At 44.3% G+C, this 23,351-nt stretch overlaps 1 protein-coding gene across 3 annotated transcripts in view; it reads right to left on the bottom strand.

Moving 5' to 3' along the window:
• Positions 1-8,582: 8,582 nt before the first annotated feature.
• The window catches only part of LOC131194619 (dual specificity protein phosphatase 15-like), a 67,032-nt gene continuing 52,263 nt past the window's right edge, over positions 8,583-23,351 (bottom strand). For all 3 annotated transcript variants that reach the window (XM_058175818.1, XM_058175816.1, XM_058175817.1), the window contains 5 exons: positions 17,412-17,494; positions 16,022-16,071; positions 15,007-15,081; positions 12,710-12,884; positions 8,583-9,642 (listed from right to left, as the gene is read on the bottom strand). In XM_058175818.1, the coding sequence (XP_058031801.1) occupies positions 9,421-9,642; positions 12,710-12,884; positions 15,007-15,081; positions 16,022-16,071; positions 17,412-17,494 (605 nt within the window). In that variant the 3' untranslated portion in view covers positions 8,583-9,420. The remainder of the gene's footprint in view (positions 9,643-12,709; positions 12,885-15,006; positions 15,082-16,021; positions 16,072-17,411; positions 17,495-23,351) is intronic.

Below are 23,351 nucleotides of genomic sequence, written 5' to 3' on the forward strand. Positions count from 1 at the left end.
CCCTTGTTAAACCTTAGACTGCGTTTGCGCAGGACCCTTGACTTCGGTTAACCTCTTTGGTGCGTTTACACAATGCACTGAATTCTAAATTAATCAAGTGGGTTAGAGTTGTTTAGCTGAGGTTGATTGTAGCCAAGCGCATTTTGGAGAAAGGGGTAAAGAGAAAGTGGAAGTGAGTTTTTTTACAAAGTGCTTTGTACGGTTTTAAAAAAAATATTTTCTGGGTTTGTTTTGCTTTTTGAAACATTAAAAAAAAATCTTTTCATAAATCATATCTTGTTTGTTTGTTTGTTTGATTGATTTCTATAGCTACCCATCTGAGCAAACAACTCTTGAGAGTTCGTTTTAACTTCCACCTTCTTCTTCTTCTTCTTCTTCTTCTTCTTCTTCTTCTTCTTCTTCTTCTTCTTCTTCTTCTTCTTCTTCTTCTTCTCCTCCTCCTCCTCCTCCTCGTCCTCGTCCTCCTCTTTCTTCCTCCTCTCCCCTCCTCCTCTTTCCAACTCCTCCACTTCTTCTCTTCTCTTCTCTTCTCTTCCTTTCCTCCTCCTCCTCCTCCTCCTCCTCCTCCTCCTCTTCTTCTTCTTCTTCTTATTATTATTATTATATTATTTACTTTATTCATTAAACATGAAACTCAGTCAACTGAACATTCAAAAATGCATCAAAAATATCATTGACTGGTTGTTGTTGTTGCTATTATTATTGTTGTTGTTGTTGTTGTTGTTGTTATTGTTGTTATTATTATTTACAGTAGTAAATTTAAATGCTGATCAGTGCCCAGAGTTGTGGGTGGTTTGCTCTTTGCTTCTGCTTTTTGTTGTTGTTGTTGGATTTCCTTTATTAAGAAGCAAAAAATAACCAGGAAAATCCTGAAAAAACTCAGCTTGCCATATGTTCTCGGAACACATCTGGTTAGCTATGTTGTGCCAACTGAACTTAAGTCTTTGATCTTTGGTCCTGGGCTGTCCAACAACAGCTGGTTGGCCCAGAGTTGCTGCAACTGTGAGATGGTCAGCATAATAAATTGAATAAGGAAAGAAAGGTAGAAAGAAAGAAAGAAAGAGAGAGAGAGAGAAAGAAAGAAAGAAAGAGAAAGAAAGTAAGAGAGAGAGAGAAAGAAAGAAGGAAGGAAAGAAGAGGAAAAGAAAGGAGGGGAGGAGAGAGGAGACGAAGGAAACAGGAAAGGAAGAGAAAGGAAGGAAGGAAGGAAGGAAGGAAGGAAGGAAAGAAGAAAGGAAGGAAAGAAAGAGAAAAAGAAAGAAAAAAGATGGTAAGGAAGGAAAGAAGAGAAAAAGAAGAGAGGGGAGGAGAGAGGAGAGAGGAGAGGAAGAAAACAAGAAAGAAGAGAAAGAAAAAGAAAGAAGGAGAGAGGGAGGGAGGGAGGGAGGGAGGGAGGGAGGGAGGGAGGGAGGGAGGGAGGGAGGAAGGAAGGAAGGAAGGAAGGAAGAAAATTAGTTGTCCACTTGGGGTCTCTTCTGCATTTGGTGTACTGCATTAGGTTTCCTTGTCTGATATGGAGCAAAGCTAAGTAAAATGTGTCTGAGTTAATGCTTGGATAGGAGGCCACTAAGAGATTCCAGAGAAGGGGAAAACAGCCTGGATGATGATAGTGGCAAATCATGTCCATATTGCCATTGACAAAATATCTGTGAGTTTACCAGGAGCCAAGGTCAATTTAAAAGATGATTGATGATATTATTTAAATGTATTGATCACCCAACTCCCGTGTACTCTGGATAGGGGCACCTGTTTCCTGGTTCAGTGGTAAAGACACAAAGTTAGAAAATGGGAGATGGTGAGTTTTTTGTTTTTTTTAATTTGCATTTATATCTCGCCCTTCTCCAAAGACTCAGGGCGGCTTACAATGTATAAGGCAATAGTCTCATTCTATTTGTATATTTACAAAGTCAACTTATTGCCCCCAACAATCTGGGTCCTCATTTTACCTACCTTATAATGGATGGAAGGCTGAGTCAACCTTGGGCCTGGTGGGACTTGAACCTGCAGTAATTGCAGGCAGCTGCTGTTAATACCAGTCTGAGCCGCAGAGGCCCATCAAGTTCTTGTCCCGTCTTAGTATGAAAGCCAGTTGGGAAACTTTGGCCCAATCACCAGGAGATGGTGAGTTCTAGTCCTGCCTTCTGCACAAAAACCAGCTGGGTGACTTTGGGCCAGTCCCCCTCTCTCTCTCAACCCAGCCCACCTCACAGGGTTGTTGAGGGGAAAATAGGAGCAGGAAAGAGTCTATTCAGTGCTTTCAGTTACTTGTAGATTAATAAAGACAAGAAAAATAAAATAAAATAATAAATAAACTAAAATATAAAATACAATACAATAATAAACTAAAATAAACTAAAATATAAAATACAACAAAATAAAAAATAATACAATAAAATAAAATAATAAAATGAAATAAAATAAAATAAATAAAATAAAATAAACAATAAAAAAAATAATGAAATGAAATAAATAAAATATAGAATACAATACAATACAATAATAAACTAAAATAAGATAAAATAAAAAAATACAATAAAATAATAAAATAATAAATAAACAATAAAATAAAATAAAATAACATGAAATAAATAAAATATACAATACAACACAACACAATAATCAACTAAATAAGATAAAATAAAAATACAATAAAATAAAATAATAAAATGAAATAAATAAAATAAAATAAACAATACAATACAATAAAATAATAAAATGAAATAAATAAAATATAAAACACAATAAAATACAATACTAAAATAAAATAAAAATACAATACAACAAAATACAATAAAATAAAAAATAAACTATAAAACGCAATACAATAATAAATTAAAATAATAAACTAAAATATAACATATAAACTAATAAGCTAAAACAAAAATAAAATAAATAAATATAAAATGAAATGAAATAATCTTGCAGGAACCAGGAAATACACGTTCTTCTCTTGGGCTGCTAGTTCTTTGAAATGTCATTCTCACACACACACACACCCCATGAATTTGATCCCATCCTACCCCCATACCCACCCTGCCTGCCTGCCTGCCTTTTGCAAAGCTGTCAAGATGTGGTTGTGTTTTGGACTTGCAAGAAAATCAAGGCCTTTTGGATAAGAATTTGGTGGATTATTCAAAATGTCCTGAAGAAGAAGATAAAGTTCCTGCCGCAATTTTTCCTTTTGGGAATTATAACGGATTGTACAGGGATTGAGACTAAATTGATTCTGAATTTAATAACAGCAGCAAGACTATTGATTGGACAATACTGGAAGAAAGAAGAGATACCTACAATAGAAGAATGGATATTGAAAGTCACTAACTTGGCTGAGATGGCTAAAATCTCAGCCTTTTTGAAAGACAATACGCAGGAAAGATATTTAATTGAATGGAAAAAAATGGATTGATTATTTACAAAACAGATATCAGATTAAGGGATATCAGATTGCCTTTGAATAATTAGGATGTATTATTTTATATAATGGGGGGGTTAGGAAATGAAAAGACTTGGATGAGGTTAATTGGATTAGAAGGGAAAATTTTATTCTGTGTTTGGTTTATGTATAACAATACCTTCTGATTGACCCGGGAAGCGGGGGAGGGGGAGGAAGGGGGGGTTGCGGGAGGGGGGGAGGGGGGAAAAGGGGAAAAAATAGAATAGAATAGAATTGAATTTTTATTGGCCAAGTGTGATTGGACACACAAGGAATTTGTCTTGGTGCATATACTCTCAGTGTACATAAAAGAAAAGATACGTTCATCAAGGTTTTTGTTTGTTAAAACTTTTTCAATTAAAAAAAAAAAGATGTGGTTGTGTTCCTGCGTGCAGGGGTGGGGGAGGGCGGGAGGGGGGCAGAATGTCAGTCAAAGCCGGTGAGATGGTTATTTTAATCATTGTTTAGCTTGTATCTTGGCTGCCGGTTGAGTGTTTATCTTGCTGCTTGTCACCAAGGTGTCAACTGAATAAACGAATAACAACTTGCGCTGCTATTTACCCCTCTTATCATTTTAATTGCAATGTAAGGCGTTGTGTATCAGAGAAAATCCACTCTCTCATCATCCATTCTGGCTTAATAGAGAGGCTGCAATAGCCCAGGAATCGTGGTTTGATGGATAAGGGTTGCTTCTTTTGGTATCGCGATGTTCTGCCTTACCAAGCTTTTATGAATTTCCAGGTTTTGAAGATGTCTTCTAGCATCAGAGCCACGCTGACTATAAATAGTCCTCATTTTACGACAGTTCATTTAGTGACCGTTCAAACTTACAACAGCGCTGGAAAAAGTGACTTCCGATCGTTCTCAAACTTACGACCATTGCAGGACTCCGTGGTCACGTGATCAAAATTCAGGAGCTTGGCAACGGACTCATATTTACGACGGTCGCAATGTCCCCAGGGAGGGGGGGGTCACGTGATCCTCCTTTTGCGACCTTCAGACAAGCAAAGTCGACGGGGAAGCTTTACAACCACATTCCTAAGTTAACAACTGCCGTGATTCGCTTAACGACGGTGGAAAAGAACGGTCATAAAATGGGGCAAAATTCACTGAACTGTCTCATTTAGCATCATCAATGGTGGTCATAAGTCGAGGACTACCAGTGACATAAAATAAATCCCTGGAACTCCCCAGACTGTCTGAGGATACTTTCTCAGGAGTCAGTGTGTCCTGCAAACTCAACTCTCAGATCTTTAGCTGAACATGACTGACGGTGTTGTGTGAAGGCAGCTGTTGAGGTCTATCATGTCAGCCAACCATTGGTGGACTCTCCTGGTCACGAGCAAACCAGGTTCAACCGGGTTGTGCAATGACACGGTTACAAGATCATCGGTGCGCAAGATGATCTCATCGACGGTCAAGCCTGCCTTGTCATGGATCTCTCTAGACTCCAGACATTTGTCTGGATCAGCGACAGACTGTCTCCTGGACAACTGGGCTGCAATAGGGCAGTATTAATAAAGGCATAAATATTTTCTTTATTTATGAATTTTATCCGCCACCCGTTTCACTCTCCAGAGTGACTCTGGGTGGCTTACAATCGGAGGACTCTAGAAAGAGTGCAGAGAAGAGCAACAAAGAAGATTAGGGGATTGGAGGCTAAAATATACAAAGAATGGATGCAGGGATTGGATAGGTCTAGTTTAATGAAAAGGAGGACTCGGGGTGACATGATAGCAGTCTTCCAATATTTGAGGGGCTGCCCCAAAGAAGAGGGAGTCAAACTATTCTCCAAAACACCTGAGGGTAGAACAAGAAGCAACGGGTGGAAACTAATCAAGGAGAGATGCAACTTAGAACTAAGGAGAAATTTCCTGACAGTTAGAACAATTAATAAGTGGAACAACTTGCCTGCAGAAATTGTGAATCCTCCAACACTGGAAGTTTTTAAGAAAACGTTGGATAACCATTTGTCTGAAATGGTGTAGGGTTTCCTGCCTGGGCAGGGGGTTGGACTAGAAGGCCTTCAAGGTCCCTTCCAACTCTGATATTATTATTATTATTATAGAGGTGGGATTCAGACAGTTTGGACAAACCGGTAGTGGCAACCTGCGGGATCGCAATCCCGTGTGTTTTTGACACCGCACGAATGTGTGGACGGTGCGCGAGAGCGAGTTGCTGTGTTGTTTGACCTCACATGCGTGCGCGGACGGCACGCGTGAGCCGAATTGCCATGTTTTGGGATCGCGCACGCATGCACAGGTGGCCCACGTGTGATCGAAGCAAGCTTGCGCACGCTCAGATTTCCGGTGCTGGGCGAACCGGTTGCTACAGTATGCTTACAATGAGATAAAAGCATAAATAGAGAAGCATTAAAATTAACCGCTGCCCAGAATACCTTATCTGAGAGGTTCATCCCCATGTAATGTGAGAAGGACCGTTGTTTAATTTTACTCCTGATCTGGTGTAAAACCCCGCCTGAATATTCTCGATGCAAGAAATAAGGCTGTGATCATTATTTCCTAGCAGTGAGGACAATTAACCAGTGGAACGACTTGCCTCCAGAAGTTGTAGGTAGCTTCATCACTGGAGGCTTTTAAGAAGAGACTGGCCAGCCATTTGTCTGGAATGGTATAGGGTATCCTCCTTGAAGAGGGGGTTGGTCTAGAAGACCTCCGATGTCCCTTCCAGGTCTATTCTGGTTAAATGATTGATTCAGAAGATGCATTACATGATAGCGGTCTTCCAATATCTGAGGGCTGCCACAAAGAAGAGGGGGTCAATCTGTTCTCCAAAGCCCCTGAAGGCAGGACAAGAAGCAACGGATGGAAACTCATCAAGGAGAGAAGCAACCTGGAACTAAGGAGAAATTTCCTGACAGTGAGAACAATTAACCAGTGGAACGACTCGCCACCAGAAGTTGTGGGTGCTCCATCACTAAAGGTTTTCGATAATAGACTGGACTACCATTTGTTGGGGGGTGGGGGGTGGACTAGATGACCTACAATGTCCCCATTTGTTGGGTGGGGTTGGACTAGAAGACCTCCGATGTCCCTTCCAGCTCTATTCTGGTTAAATGATTGATTCAGAAGATGCATTACATGATAGCGGTCTTCCAATATCTGAGGGCTGCCACAAAGAAGAGGGGGTCAATCTGTTCTCCAAAGCACCTGAAGGCAGGAGAAGAAGCAACGGATGGAAACTCATCAAGGAGAGAAGCAACCTGGAACTAAGGAGAAATTTCCTGACAGTGAGAACAATTAACCAGTGGAACGACTCGCCACCAGAAGTTGTGGGTGCTCCATCACTAAAGGTTTTCGATAATAGACTGGACTACCATTTGTTGGGGGGTGGGGGTGGACTAGATGATCTACAATGTCCCCATTTGTTGGGTGGGGTTGGACTAGATGACCTACAATGTCCCTTCCAACTCTGTTAATCTGTTAAGGATGGTACAGTATAAGGTCTCCTGCCTTGAGCAGGGGGCTGGACTAGAAGACCTCTGAGGTCCCCTTCCAGCCCTACGATTTTATGTTCTAAACAAGAGTGACCTTATCATCTGTTAACGTCTGATGAGAGGGAACAGTGACCAATCCTAGTCACTAAGTCTCTATAACTATGCTTTGTTGGCACGAGGCTCGCGGCAGGCACAGAGATTGGCAGTCAAGAAAGCGAAAATTATTCCTGGCTTCAAAGCCAATTTTCGGAACTTGAGAACGAATAAAACAGCTGGTTCTGTCCCCCCCTCGCCTCAGTCCGAGCGATGACTTAATTAGCCGGCACTATCAGCTCTGGCAGTAAACTAGCGAGCGTCTGCCAAGTGTCTCTGTTATCTCCCTTGATGCCGATGAGTCAGCTCTAGTTAAGCAGTTGATTTTCCTGCTACAAAGAGGCATAGCAGCCCTTGCTGCTTTTATATCCTGTGGGGTGTGGCTCCATGACTCAGCACTTCCTAGGCCTGCCCCACCCCTGCTTCTGTTGTTCCCGCCTCTCCTGCCTACAAAACCTAGGGTCCAGCCAGGCCTGATTGCCATCAGCTGGGTCTGGAGGCATGGCCTGGGGGGAAGGAAAGAGTCAGGGGACGGAGGCCTCGTTATCTCTTCCATCTGGCCTGCCTCTGGCTCCTGGAGCTGAGCCAGGGAAGCCGGTGCTCCCGAGGTAAATCCTGATGGCCCTTCCCCCTCACTTTCCAAGTCACTTTCTGGCAGGGGCCCCGGCTTGGGGGGGTGCAGACACAACACAGCTTTTTAATTTGGCCGGGGGAAATTGGCAAGCAGAAAGGCTGAGGGCATCATCCACCACCCTAAATTTGGTCTTGGAAGTAATCCAATTTTCGGAACGGGCACAATACATTGGCCCATCCACGAATCTCTCCGGACAAGCCGTAAAACGCCTCCCCTCAATGCTAAACCTATCTAAGCTTTGCTCCTGATTGCAATGCAACTGCTGGATGAAAGGCTAATCCTGATTCTAAAGATTGTCTGAATAGAGCTGTAGACTAGGGGGTCTTCAAACTTGGCAGCTTTAAGACTTCCAACTCCCAGAATTCCCCATGGCTGCCTAGGAAATTCTGGGAGTTGAAGTCTACAAGTCTTAAAATTGCTAAGTTTGGAGACCCCCTCCTGTGGAGAAAATACACCAGGGGTGGAATTAAACCAGTTCAGACCGGTTTGGACGAACCGGATGCTAATTTTAATCTGGTTCGCCAAATCAGTAGTTACAAGAACTCGCTGACCTCGCCCACCCGGTCCCTCCCCTACCAGCAGAGTCTCCACGGGGTCCTTTTTGGATGCCAGGTAAGTGCAGGGCCCTCATGGAGGCTCTGGGAGGATGAAAAACGGGCCTACTGGAAGTCCGGAAATGGGCCCATCTCTGGCCAGGGGAGCCCAATTTCGCCCTCCTAGAGGCTTGAGGAAAGCCTCCGGAGCCCAGGGGAGGCTGTTTTCACCCTCCCAGAGCCTTGAGGAACGCCTCCGGAGCCTGGGGAGGGCGAAAATGCCCACCCAGCAACCAGGCAGAGAAATTTCTGAAATCCACCCCTGAAAACACCCATTATTGGTGTCCAGTCTAGCAACAAAATCATCTGAGTTAAATTTGGGTTTGTTTCTCTTTTTTCTTTTCTTTTATTAAAAACAGTTGGGGTTTTGCTTTCCTGCCAAAGTGACCCTGCCAGTCTGAGCGATCTCCAGTTCCTTCCCAAATCTTGGCTGAGGTTCCTGGCTTGAGACAGGTAAGATGCTACCGTAAATTTTCTAAGAGTGAATTACAATACCAGTATTGTACAAATTCAATACTTCGTTAGCAGAGGGTTTTGAAACTTTAATCTTCTCTTTATTAAATTATTATCCTGTTATCTAGTTTGTCATGAATATAATCTATAGATGGCAGGTTAATAATTTGCAAATAGATTTACTAGTTTAAAAAAATTTTTTTGGCGGGGGAGCTGTTTCTCAGGGGATGGGAACCAATATTGTAGCATTGTACCAATCAATATTCAACTAGGCAGGATAATATGTATATATGTTTTAATTCAATTCAATATTCACCGAGTCTTTTTATTTGTTCGGGTCTCTGACTGTAATAAACTGAATTGAATTGAATGTATATTCAGTATGTTTTGGCTTTCTTTTTCTCTTTAGTGCACTTTTTAAATGCTTTATTGCGGTTTTTTTCTTTGGTTTTTTTAAAATTTTGGATTTTAACGTTTTTTCGAATAAAATAAAAATAGTACATCCTGGAAACCCATTTCACTGTTTTTAGGGTGCTTTGAGTTGAAAATCCTTCCAATGGGAATTTGGGAGCAGTAGAAAATATGCCAATTTTGCCTGGCACTGCCAACGTTTTCCAGTTCCTCATCTCCAGCTCTGCCCTGTCCATTCTGTTTCCTCTTAGGGATGTCAACGGATAAGATCCCTCTTGTCTGGTCCTGCTTTTGCTTCTCCGTCATAGGAATCTCCTTGCATTTTCAGAAAAAACTTTGGAAAGTTTCATTTAAGACAGCTGGGCAAACAGGAAAAGGTATCCTTCACCCTTATCAGAAAAGAATCCATGTGTTTGACCCCGCTGCCGGTGGTCTTGGGCCCCGGGGCCGGCCAAGGCCGCTCGGGGCTGGGGGGCTCCAGCTTTCGTCCAGAGGGCAGAAGACCTCGGAGAGCTTCGCGGTCATTGAAAAGGGTTCCTCGGGGCGGGGGCTGAAGTTTCTGGCGGATCTGGCAAAGACACACAAGGCAACGGATGAGAGTTGGGGGAAAACCAGGGTAAAACTGGGACTTTCCGATTTTCGTTTTACAGGGTGCAGATTCCAAATCTGGCTTTTAACCGTCCTTCCCAGCAAGTTTCAACCTCTGAATGAGGAGAATGGGACAGATTAGACGTAGAGGTTGGAAGTGGACTTCAACCCCCAGAATTCCCCAGGCAGAGGTTAGAGATTGGAGATGGACTTCAACTCCCAGAATTCCCCAGCCAGAGGTTAGAGGTTAGAGATTGGAAGTGGACTTCAACCCCCAGAATTCCCCAGCCAGAGGTTAGAGGTTAGAGATTGGAAGTGGACTTCAACCCCCAGAATTCCCCAGGCAGAGGTTAGAGATTGGAGATTGGAGGTGGACTTCAACTCCCAGAATTCCCCAGCCAGAGGTTAGAGGTTAGAGATTGGAAGTGGACTCCAACCCCCAGAATTCCCCAGGCAGAGGTTAGAGGTTAGAGATTGGAGATGGACCTCAACTCCCAGAATTCCCCAGCCAGAGGTTAGAGGTTAGAGATTGGAAGTGGACTTCAACCCCCAGAATTCCCCAGCCAGAGGTTAAAGGTTAGAGATTGGAGATGGACTTCAACCCCCAGAATTCCCCAGCCAGAGGTTAGAGGTTAGAGATTGGAAGTGGACTTCAACCCCCAGAATTCCCCAGGCAGAGGTTAGAGATTGGAGGTCGACTTCAGCTCCCAGAATTCCCCAGCCAGAGGTTAGAGGTTAGAGATTGGAGGGGGACTTCAACCCCCAGAATTCCCCAGGCAGAGGTTAGAGATTGGAGGTGGACTTCAACCCCCAGAATTCCCCAGGCAGAGGTTAGAGATTGGCAATGGACCTCAGCCCCCAGAATTCCCCAGCCAGAGGTTAGAAGTTAGAGATTGGAGGTGGACTTCAACCCCCAGAATTCCCCAGGCAGAGGTTAGAGATTGGAGGTGGACTTCAGCTCCCAGAATTCCCTAGCCAGAGGTTAGAGGTTAGAGATTGGAGGTGGACTTCAGCTCCCAGAATTCCCCAAGCAGAGGTTAGAGGTTAGAGATTGGAGGTGGACTTCAACTCCCAGAAATCCCCAGCCAGAGGTTAGAGGTTAGAAATTGGAGGTGGATTTCAACTCCCAGAATTCCCCAGCCAGAGGTTAGAGGTTAGAGATTGGAAGTGGACTTCAACCCCCAGAATTCCCCAGGCAGAGGTTAGAGATTGGAGGTGGACTTCAACCCCCAGAATTCCCCAGGCAGAGGTTAGAGATTGGAGGTGGACTTCAACCCCCAGAATTCCCCAGGCAGAGGTTAGAGATTGGAAATGGACTTCAACTCCCAGAATTCCCCAGGCAGAGGTTAGAGATTGGAGATGGACTTCAGCTCCCAGAATTCCTCAGCCAGAGGTTAGAGGTTAGAGATTGGAAGTGGACTTCAACCCCCAGAATTCCCCAGGCAGAGGTTAGAGATTGGAGATGGACTTCAGCTCCCAGAATTCCTCAGCCAGAGGTTAGAGGTTAGGGATTGGAGGTGGACTTCAACCCCCAGAATTCCCCAGGCAGAGGTTAGAGATTGGAGGTGGACTTCAACCCCCAGAATTCCCCAACCAAAGGTTAGAGGTTGGAGGTGGATTCCCAGAATGCCCAGCCAGCATGTCTGACTGGGGCATTCTGGGAATTGAAGTCCACACATCTTACAGTGGCCATGTTTGAAAAACAGTGCTAGAGACCAATCTTCTTCTTCTTCTTCTTCATCATCATCATCCAGGGTACAGGAAGTGAGGTATCTACCTGCCTGCTGACGAGTTCCTTAGCAGCATTGCTTCTTAAGAGGGAAACCCCTTCGCCAACCTGGTGCCCTCCAAGTGGGTGGGCTAAGCTCCCCCAGCAGGGCACGGGGTCAAGTCACAGGGAGAGGAAGGGGGTCCCAGGGCTTCTCTGTGTTTAAGCCCAAAGCAACGAGGGTGGTTTTATTTGGAGCTGCCTGCTTTATGGGTAGAACCTCGACTTACGACCACCATGGAGCCCAAAATGTCCGCTGCTAAGCGAGACAGTGGTTAAACGAATTTTGCTCCGTTTTACGATCTTTCCAGCCACTGTTGTTAAGTGAGTCACGGCAGTTGTTGAGTTAGTAACAGGGTTGTTAAGCGAATCGGGCTTTCCTGCTGACTCTGCTTGCCGCAAAAGAAGACCAAAGGACCCCCCCCGCCCCCGGGAAGCTGCGCCCGTCATAAAAACGAGTCAGTTGCCAAGCATCTGAATTTGGACCACAAAGATGCCGCAGTGGTCGTAAGTGTGAAAAACGGACTCATAAATCACTTTTTTGGGGTGCCTTTGTAACTTTGAACAGTCACTAAGCGAATGGTTGTACGTCGAGGACCACCTGTACTGAAAGACCGGACAGGAAACACAACCAGGTAAACTAATTGTAGACCTAAACTTTCAGCGTCTTACGTGATCAAAATTGAGACACTTAGCAACTGACTCATATGTATGACGGTTGCAGTGTCCCGAGGTCCTGTGTGATCCCCTTTTGCGCCCTGCTGACAAGCAAGGTCATTGGGGAAGCCAGATTCACTTAACAACCGTGTTAGTCACTGATCAAATGCAGTGATTCACTTAACGACGCTGACAAGAAAAGTCGTAACACGGAGCAAAACTTACTTCACAAACGTCTCGCTTAGCAAGAGGAATATTGGGCTCAATTGCGGTTGTTAAGTTGAGGAGTACCTGTCCTGGTAACTCACACTTATGACCGTTGCGGCATCCTCATGGTCACGTGATCAAAATCCAGACGCTCGGCAAAGTGACTCATATTTATGACGGTCGCAGTGTCCCGGGGTCAAGCTTTTGCGACCTTCTGACCAGCAAAGTCTAAGGGGAAGCTGGATTCACTGAACAACTGTACAATTCACTTAACAACCTCCACAAAAACGGTAAAAGTGAGCGATTCACTTAACAACTGCATGGCTTAGCGACGGACGATCGAGGGACAGTTGTCATAAGTTGAGGACTAGCTGCACCATTACAAGGCCACAGATGCCTTAATCTTATTCCTCACCTTCTGCACTGACCGGCTACGTCCGAACTCCTCCAGCTGCCGACGAAAACCTAGGTTGGGGTTGGCCACTGGACGCACGGCCTTGACCGCTTCGAGGGCCTCAAGCCAGCCCAGCTGCGTCACCACCATGAGGTAAGCCAGGACGATGGTAGTGCTGCGGGAGATCCCAGCTAGGCTGGAAGGCGAGTTGAAGGACAGGATTAGAACCCGGAGCCCTCTTGCCCTCGGCCACCCTCTCTCTGCCGGCTTCCCCGCAGAGGCTAAGTGACAGGGCACCCCAAAAGTCTCTTGAGTTGCTGGGTGTTCCCACTTTGTATTGGTTGACGTTGGCCAGGCGTAATGTGTGAAGGCGGTCATGTCGGCTTGTAAATCATGGCTTACAGTAGAATGTACGAACCCAGCCATGTGGATTATGGTTTAATATTATACAATTAGCCAGAGGAACAGCTTGCTTTCAGAAATCGAAGGTGCTCAATCTGGGGGCGGGAGGTTGAGCAGGGGGCTGGACTAGAAGATCTCGGAGATCCCTTCCAGCTCTATTCTTTTCTATTAAGTGAGAACATTTTTTTTTGTTGTTTACATTTATATCCCGCCCTTCTCCGAAGACTCAGGGTGGCTTACAGTGTATAAGGCAATAGTCTCATTCTATTTGTATATTTTTTTTTTACAAAGTCAACTTATTGCCCCCCCAACAATCTGGGTCCTCATTTTACCTACCTTATAAAGGATGGAAGGCTGAGTCAACCTTGGGCCGGGCTCGAACCTGCAGTAATTGCAGGCTCTGTGTTCTAATAACAGGCTTCTCTACTGCCTGAGCTATCCCGGCCCTGGCTATTTTGAACATGGCTATTTTGGTTCATAAATCATGGCTTATAGTTTAGTATCCAGTGTGAACCCAGCCTTCTGGATTATGGTATGTATACAACCACCTTGGTTCATGCGTCATGGTTTGTAGTTTAGCATAAAGTCTGAATCCGCCCATCTAGGTTATGGCTTAGTGATTACGTGCATTTTGGTACGTAAATCAAGGCTCAGGGCAAAGAATAAAGCCAACAATCTAGGTTTGTAAATCACGGCTTATTGGTTAGTAGGAAATGTGCACCCAGCCATCTGGATCAGGGGTCTCCAACCTTGGTCCCTTTAAGACTTGTGGACTTCAACTCCCAGAATCCCTCAGCCAGCTTTGCTGGCTGAGGGACTCTGGGTGTTGAAGTCCACAAGCCTTAAAGGGACCAAGGTTGGAGACCCCTGATCTGGATTACAACAATATCAAGTGTGAGAATGGCTATTTGGCTTCATAAATCATAGTTTACGGCTTAGTATTCAGTGTGAATTCAGCCGTCTGGATTATGATTAATGTCACCTATGAATACGGCCACTTTGATGCATATATCATGGTTTATAATTTAGCATGAAGTCTGAATCCTTTTATTCTGGATTATCCCTTAGAGATTACACCCATTTTAGCCTATAAATCATGGCTTAATAGAAAGAATAAAGCCAAACACTGAGCTTTGTAAATCATGGCTTATTGGTTAGTAAAATCATGTTAACCCAGCTATCAGAATTACAGCCAGTGTCAAGTGAATATACGGCCCCTTTGCTCATACATCATGGTTCATATTTTAGCATAAGCTTTAAACCAAACTATCTTTATTATGGTTTAGAGATTACACCCATTTCGGTAGTGAATCATGGTTTAGCACAAAGAATAAAAATTGTCTAGGTTTGTAAATCACGGCTTATGGCTTAGCCTGAAGGGCAAACTTATTTGGGTTTCTTCCATAAACCACCATAAAACTATGGTTTAGGATTTAGCATAGTGTTTCTCCACTTTGAGATGGGTGGATTTCAACTCCCAGAATTCCGCAGCCAGCCAGCTAGGGAATTCTGGGAGTTGAAGTCCACCCACCTCAAAATGGAGAAACACTGTTGTAGCCTATTTCATGAACCCGTCTTGTGGGTCCCAGACATATTCTGCCCCCCAGACCCACAAACCTGCCCCCTCTTCCGCTCCCCGCCCCCCCAATTTACTCGCGCGGGGCTGGCTTAAATTTTATAAATTTTATAATTTGATCGATTTTAAATTTCTTACTACTAATTTTAAATGGGGTTTTAGTTTTTTATATATTTTAAAGTTTCTAGGCTAATTATAATAAGTTTTTTAACTTGTATTTTAAATTGTATATTGTATTGTTTGTTTTTACTTTTGCCTGTACACCGCCCTGAGTCCTTCGGGAGAAGGGCGGTATAAAAATCAAATAAATAATAATAATAATAATAATTTTTCTACCTACCAATGAACGAGGCAGGTTCCTCCTTGCAGCCGACAGGAATGGATGAAACGGATGCATTTCTTAAAATGCTTCTTGCTGGATGCGGAGACAATTGGGAGGAAGCAAACCTCACTATTTTAAAATGTTTATGATACTTCAAAAGAAAGTTCTGGTCCTCGATGTACAACTATCCATTTAGTGACCGTTCGAGGTCACACCAGCATTGAAAAAAGTGACTTGTGATCCTTTTTCACACTTACGACCGTTGCAACGTCCCCATGGTCACGTGATCCAAATTTGGACGCTTGGCAACTGGCATGGATCTATGACGGCTGCAGTGTCCTGGGGGGTCATGTGACCATCTGGACCTCTTTAAAGATGTGCGGACTTCAACTCCCAGAATCCCCCAGTCAGCCAAGCTGGGTGGGGAATTCTGGGAGTTGAAGTCCGCACATCTTAGAGTGCCCAGAACTGAAATTGAACTACACCTATCTTGAAGTTAGGAGTTCAAGTCCTCATGTTTTAAAGCCAGCATGCTAGCTGGGGAATTCTGGGAGCTGTAGTCCACACCACATAAAATGGCTGAGGTTGAGAAACACTACATTAGAGCAACATCTGTCACAAGAAGGTTGAACAACTCAAAAGAACCAGAGTCTCCGATCTGTTCAACCTCCATTTTACCTGGATTATGACGGAATCAATCTGGATTATTATTTTAGGAGCGGTGCGGTGGCCTAAAGGTGGAGCTCACGCCTCACAATCCGGAGGCTGTGAGTTCGATCCTAGGTAGACGCAGATATTTCTCTCTCTGGGCACAATGAGAATGTATCTGCCGAACAAAACTCCGCATCGGCAACGGGAAAGGCATCCGGCCATTAAAACATTCTGCTAGCTTCATTCAGTTGCCCAGACTCCACCCCACGAGGGATTATGAGGTCATTAAAAGAAGATGATGAATCAATGTTTTAATGGACCCTACTATCTTTTCCTCGTTAAAAAGAACAACACATGGCTGAATAAATAGATAAATACTTACATGTTGGCCTCAGGAGTGTCTGGCAGGACGATCCGAAGATAAGTGATTCCCTAGAAGAGAACATCAATATCGTTGAGGAACATCTCCCGAACCTAAAGTCAACTTCTGAAGTCCCACAGATCTTCTCACTTTGCCAGTCTTTAGGTATCTCTGAGTCAGTGGTGGGAGTCAAATAATTTAACAACCGGTTCTCTGGCCAAATGACCGGCTGGGTGGGTGTGGCTATGGTGGGCGTGGCCAAGGGGTGTGACGGGCAGCACTCGGCCTCCCGGCACTTACCTGGGAGCCAAACACGACACATGGGGACTCCTGGAAGGGGCGGGGCCAGCCAGCAATTTAACAACCGGTTCGCTTGAACCGGCTTGAACCAGTTGGCTTGAACCGGTCTGAACCGGTTCGCCTGAACCGGTCTGAACCGGTTCACCTGAACCAGTCTGAACCGGTTCTCCTGAACTGGCCCGAACCGGTTGGCCCGAACCGGCCGAATCCCACCACTGCTCTGAGTCCAATATTACCTTTTCATCTCTAGCTACCATTAGTGCAGGGGCTGGGGATGATGGGAAGCATGATCCCATCAGAGAAAGCCATTATGAGGATTGAAGATCATTCCAACCCCTTTCTACATTCTCCACAGGGAGACAAATAGGAAGTCCTCGACTTACAACCATTCATTTAGTGACCGTTCAAAGTTCCAAAGACACTGGAGAAAGTGTCTTATGACCATTTTTCCACACTTACGACCATTGCAGCACCCTATGGTCAAAATTCGGGTGCTTGGCGACTGTCTCCTATTTATGACGGTCGCCGGATCTCCTTTGGCGACCTTTCAACCAGCAAAGTCAAGGGGGGAAGCCAGGTTCACTTCACAACCGTGTGACTCACTTAACAACTGTAGTGATTCACTTAACAGCCGTGGCAAGAAAGGTCGTACAACGGGGCAAAACTCACTTGTCTCGTTTAGCAAGGGGGAATTTTGAGGTTCAGCTGTGGTTGTAAGTTGGAGTAGTGCGGCGGCCTAGAGGTGGAGCTCTCGCCTCGCAATCAGGAGGCTGTGAGTTCGATTCTAAGTAGAGGCAGATATTTCTCTCTCTCTGGGCACAATGAGAATATATCCGCTGAACAAAACTCCGCACTGGTGACGGTAAAGGCATCCGGCCAGTAAAACACTCTGCTAGCTCCATTCAGTTGCCCAGACTCCACCCCGCAAGGGATTATGGGATTGTTAAAAGATGATGATGATGATGAGTTGTGGTTGTAAATTGTGCATTTAATCACAGCTTCCAGTGGGGCTGAGTTCCAAGGACCAACATCCATTCTGCTGCCTCCAGCTTGATGCAGTATCTCGGGTTGTCACGCTAGACGCCCCTCCCCCCCCCAGTTGACCCCCTACCGGAATGAAGGGCTGCGGGGACTCGTGAATGGAGACGATGTGGGTGATATCGTTCCTGCTCAGCTGATCGAGGTCCTTGGCATCTAGGAGAGAAGAAGGAGGAACACAAGAGCGATTGTTTAGAGACGTCCTTCCCTATTCTACGCAGATGTTTTTGCTGTACATCCTGCAGAAACGCTGACGCACCAGCACACGGAATGCCCCATGTGCGCGGAGGCCTGGCCTCTGTGCCAAATGCTTAACCCACTATGACGTCCTGAAGCAGGCATAGGAATAGAAATAGAATAGGAATTGAATAGAAATGGAAATAATTAGAGTAGAGTAGAACAGGATAGAAACTGAAATAATTAAAATAGAATTTGAAATAATTATAGAATAGAAATAGAATAAAATAGAAAATAGAATTGAATAGAATAGAAATAGAACAGAATAGATTAGAATAGCATAGAATAGAATAGAAAATAGAATAGACTAGAACAGAGTAGAGTAGAGTAGAGTAGAGTAGAATAGGGCCTCTGGTGGTTCAACAGATTAATACAGTCTGTTATTAACAGCAGCTTGCTTGCAATTACTGCAGGTTCAAGTCCCACCAGGCCCAAGGTTGACTTAGCCTTCCATCCTTTATAAGGTAGGTAAAATGAGGACCCAGATTGTTGGGGGCAATAAGTTGACTTTGCATATAATATACAAATGGATGAAGACTATTGCTTGACATAGTGTAAGCCACCCTGAGTCTTCGGAGAAGGGCGGGATATAAATGCAAATTAAAAAAATAGAATGAATAGAATAGAAATAGAAATAGAATTGAAATTGAAATAATTATAGAATAGAATAAAATACAATAAGAATAGGAATAGCATTAGAAATAGGAATAGGAATGGAATAGAATAGAATAGAAATTGAAACCTTTGCTGGCTGAGGAACTCTGGGAGTTGAAGTCCACAAGTCTTAAAGGGACCAAGGTTGGAGACCCCGGTTCGGAGAACCGGTAGCAAAAATCCCTGCCCCTCTTCGGCCGAATAGGTTGTAAAAAAAAATGCTTTTAAAAGTAAAAAAATAATAATAGTGCGCCATAGCTGATCACACACACCCCGTACATGTTGTTCTACTTACCCCATGCCTCCTTTTGGGGTGCACTGCACCCTCTCGCACCTCGCATTTGGTGCATGGTGTGCGTTGCACAAGCGGCGCACATGTGCAGCTAGCAAACGGGTAGTAAACCGGTTCAGATTTCAACGTTGGTCCAGATCCTTTTTCAGGCACGGCTGAACAGCTGGCAGTGACTCACTGGGGTATCACCCCCCCCTCTCTTCCATGCCCACCCACCCAAAATGCAGACTATGGCGGTTCCTTGGTTCCTTCCGGAGCACATGCTGAGCTCAGCAGAACTGCAGCCTCCCTGGCAATCTGAGCGCCAGGAAACAACGACTGCAGGCAGCTACTCCTGCGTAGACTTGCGGGAAAGATTCTTCCTGACTCCCACCCGGCTCCATGACTTGCCTCCCCTGCCGTCCACCCCCAGCCTCATTTTAATTCTGGCCACAGCTCCAGGCATTGATTTATTGATTGGACTGTTTTTTAAAAAAATAATAATAATCCTGCTTTTATTTTGTTTATCAATAACTCAAGGCGATGTGCGTACCTAATATTCCTTGTTTCTCCTATTTTTCCGACAACAACCACCACCTTGTGAGGTAGGTTGGGCTGAAAGAGGGAGAGAAAGAGACGGGCCCAAAGTCACCTAGTTGGCTTCAGTGGCTAAAGTGGGACTAGAACTCACTGCCTCCTAGTCACACGGGCTTCCTTGCTTTTCTTTTCTTCCTTCCTTTCCTTTCCTTCTTTCTTCTCTTTTTGCTCCTCCTTCCCTCTTTTCCTTCCCTCTTTTTTCTTTCCTATCCTCCCTTTTTTCTCTTTCCTTCCTTCCTTCTTTCTCTCTCTTTCTTCTTTTTCCTTCCTCCCTTTTTCTTTCTTTCTCTTTCTTTCTCATTCCTTCTCTTTCTTCTTCCTTCCATCCTTCCTTCTTTCTTCTCTTTGCTCCTCCTTCCCTCTTTTCCTTCCTCCCTTTTCTTTCCTCTCTCTCTTGACTTTCTTTCCTTCCTTCTCTTTCTTCTTTTCTTTCTCTCCCTTTTCTTTTCTTTCCTATCCTCCCTTTTTTCTCTTTCCTTCCTTCCTTCTTTCTCTCTCTTTCTTCTTTTTCCTTCCTCCCTTTTTCTTTCTTTCTCTTTCTTTCTCATTCCTTCTCTTTCTTCTTCCTTCCATCCTTTCTCTCTTCTTTTTCTTTCTCTCCCTCTCCTTCCTTCCTTTTTCTTTCCTCTCCTCTCTTGACTTTCTTTCCTTCCTTCCTTCTTTTCTTTCTCTCTCTTCTTTCTCTTTCTTTCTCATTCCTTCTCTTTCTTCTTCCTTCCATCCTTTCTCTCTTCTTTTCTTTCTCTCTCTCCTTCCTTCCTTCTTTCTTCTCTTTGCTCCTCCTTCCCTCTTTTTCTTTCTCATTCCTTCTCTTTCTTCTTTTCTTCCTTCCTCCCTTTTCTTTTCTTTTCTTTCTCATTTCTTTCTCTTTCTTCTTCCCTCCATCCTTTCTCTCTTCTTTTTCTTTCTCTCCCTCTCCTTCCTTCCTCTCTTTTTCATTCTTTTTCTCTTCCTTCTCTTTCTTTCCCACCCTTATTATTTTTACAAATAATTCGAGGCAGCACATATATCCAATACATGCTCTTCCTCCTATTTTCCTGACCACAACAACTCTGGGAGGTAGGTTGGGCTGAGAGAGAGAGTGGGGGGGGACTGTCCCAAAGTCACCCACCGGCTTTCCTGCCTAAGGCGGGATTAGAACTCCCCATCTCCTGTTTTCCAGCCTGGTGCCTTCACCATTAGACCAAGCCATCTCCTTGTAGGTTCTTCCTACAGGAGACGTATCTGCCCGCTGGAGGATGTCTTAGAAGCTTGGCCAAGCTGGGAAAATGCCAACCACATTGAACCAACTACAATAGTGGCCGAAATTGTGGAAACCTTTTGGGAAAAGTGAATTTTCTAAAACTAGACCACTTTTTTTTTTTGAGTAGTACCATAAAATTATATGTATCTCAATGGAAAGATAATTTAATGAAGAATGTAATGCAATAGCTTTTATGAAGGATTTTCTATTAGAATAGCAATTGCAGCATAAAGAAGAAAAGTGAAACACGTAGAAAAAATGAAATATGCAAAAATTATCACTATGTCAGTTAATCCTTAGTTGGGTAACTTTTAGCATGAATTACAGCCTTACAACATCTTTTTTTATTTTTTTAAAAATTTATTTTTAATTTATTTGTCACAACAGTATACACAACCATCAACATAAAATAACTACATATCACATAAGCATATATATGAGCAAAAGTATGCAATAACTATATTAATTTGATATAATGAAAGGGAACAATAGGACAGGAACGGTAGGCACTTTTGTGCTCTTACGCATGCCTCTTAGGAATGGGGTGAGGTCAATAGTAGACAGTTTTTGGTTAAACCTTTTGGGATTTTGAGAAGAGACCACAGAGTCAGGTAGTGTATCTTCCCATGGAGTGAACCAAGTCTTTGAGTTCTGCAGCTGTTCTAATGTGAAACCAAGATTGAATGATGGCTAACTGGGTTTCATTGCTGGCTAACAAGTTTCTTTAGTCCAGGGGTCTCCAACCTTGGCAACTTTAAGACTTGTGGACTTCAACTCCCAGAACTCTGGGAGTTGAAGTCCACAAGTCTTAAAGTTGCCAAGGTTGGAGACCCCTGCCTTAGTCGGCTCCATAGATTGTCAATTGGGTGAAGGTGTGGGCTATTCCCAGGCTATTCCAGCAGTGGAATAGGATTATCTTGAAACTCCCCCCCAAAAAAGTGGTGTTATTAGCTATCAAACCTCAAAAATACACTTTTCCCAAAAGGTTTCCACAATTTTGGCCACTACTGTAACTTGATTCATCACCTCTGAGGCAGGTTCACGCTTCACTTACCTACAATGTTCCCAAGAAAGAGACCCGGAAGAATCTGTAAAAGTTTAAAAAAGAAACATTAGCGTACATATATTTTTTTATGATTTGCACCACGCTCTAGCCTGGCCTCCAAAGGCATCGAACAGGTCACAATTCATCGCTTCACTCAAAGCCAACTCTCGGGCATCCCATTAAATCTGAATATAATTTATTTCTTCGGGCCTGAAGAAATGGCACCTGAAGCCAATATTTACGCTGGCTCGAACTCCAGTTTGGGGTTTAATATGTCAACCAAGAACAGGAGAAAAAAAATAATAAATTTCAGAGTGACAGACCCAAAGCCCCCCCCCCAGCTGTTTTTTCAGGCCCAATTCAAGCAGTCCTTGACTTATGACCACAACTGAGTCCAAAATTTCTGTTGCTAAGCAAAACATCTGTTCAGTGAATTTTGCCTCATTTTAGACCTTTCTTAACAACGGTGGCAAGAAGTGAATCCCTGCAGCTGATAAGTTAGCAAGACGGTTGGTAAGTGATTCCGGTTTCCCGACTGACTTTGCTTGTCAGGAGGTTGCAAAAGGGGATTACGTGACCCCGGGACACTGCCACCGTCATAAATATGAGTCAGTTGCCAAGGGCCTGAATTTTGATCATGTGACCACGGGGATGCCCCAACGGTCGTAAGTGTGAAAAACGATCATAAGTCACTTTTTCAATGCTGTTGTAACTTTGGTCATTAAATAAACCGTCATAAGTCAAAGACTACCTGTAATTTATTCTTTCAGGCCTAACTTGACACATGTGTGGGTTAAAACCCCAGTTTAGAGTTTAGCATCTCACGCAAAGCCCGAAACAACCAGGAACGAGATTAAAAATTAATAAATTTCAGAGTGACCGATTCAAAGTCATCCAGCTGATTATTATTTTTTTTGGATGCCTCGAGGCAGAATTAGAACTCGCATCTCCTGATTCCCGGTCCAGAACTTTCCCCGCCTGCTACACCCCCAAGTGACTCACAAAAGAACACAACACACAACACCCCCCCCATCAAGGTGAACCAGACCTTCGATTTTACACCGCCAAGTTGTCGTATCGTCAAAGAAAAAGTTGACAATACGACAACTTCTCTCGAAAGCCGAAAGGGAAAACACCAATCTTACAAAATATCTCAGGGAGAATACGAATTGTAGTTGTCGGATGTAAATTGGGGAAGGGGCACTTTTAATGTGGGTTGGTCCTCCCGTTTTCTGCCTTGCTTTGAATTCAGGATGTCCAAACTTCACAAAGATGATATTAAAAAAAATAAAAAATTAAACATCTGATTTCCTACCTTATTCATGCCGTTGCCCATAACCTTTCAAAGTGACCTTAGCAGCTCCCAAGACAGACCGAATGTCCTGGGCACAATTCCCCCCCTTGCTCTTTATCCAAACGTCCAGCGATAGCCACTTCCCTCGGGCAGGCTCTGGGGCAAGATTTACAAACCCCCCCCCCTCGCCTAGGCTGGCGGTCCCTTGTTCCCCGTCCTTGGCCCGTCCCCAAAACAGCAATCTTCCCCAGGGTGTGTGACCGTGTGACAGCTGCGTATTTTGTGGCACGGAACAAAATCTGCAGAGGCCGTGGGTTGCACTGTCCGTTTTTCTCCTCCTCCTCCTCCTACGTGCGGGCTGGCTCATCAAAGGAGCTGCTCCTATCAAAAATGCCTTTTCCAGGGTTGGCAAAATCCCACCTCCTTGCAAATGGGGAGGGGGGGCCTGGGCTGTGGGGGTGGGGGGAGAGAATCACCCAGGCCTGGTTGCGTGGCTGTTGCGAACGCACAACGCAAAGACTTGTGGTGTGCGGGAGAATGCATTCTTTTGTCTGGCAGAGAAGGCAGCTGCGGCTTCGTGGCATTTCGCCTTGGCACCAGGCAGCTGGCAGGGTGGGGGGCTGGGGGTGGGGGAGGGAAATAGGACCCCAGGATAGACCGCACTAGCAAAAC

The sequence above is a fragment of the Ahaetulla prasina genome, chromosome 3, assembly GCF_028640845.1.
Source record: "Ahaetulla prasina isolate Xishuangbanna chromosome 3, ASM2864084v1, whole genome shotgun sequence".
NCBI lineage: Eukaryota > Metazoa > Chordata > Lepidosauria > Squamata > Colubridae > Ahaetulla > Ahaetulla prasina.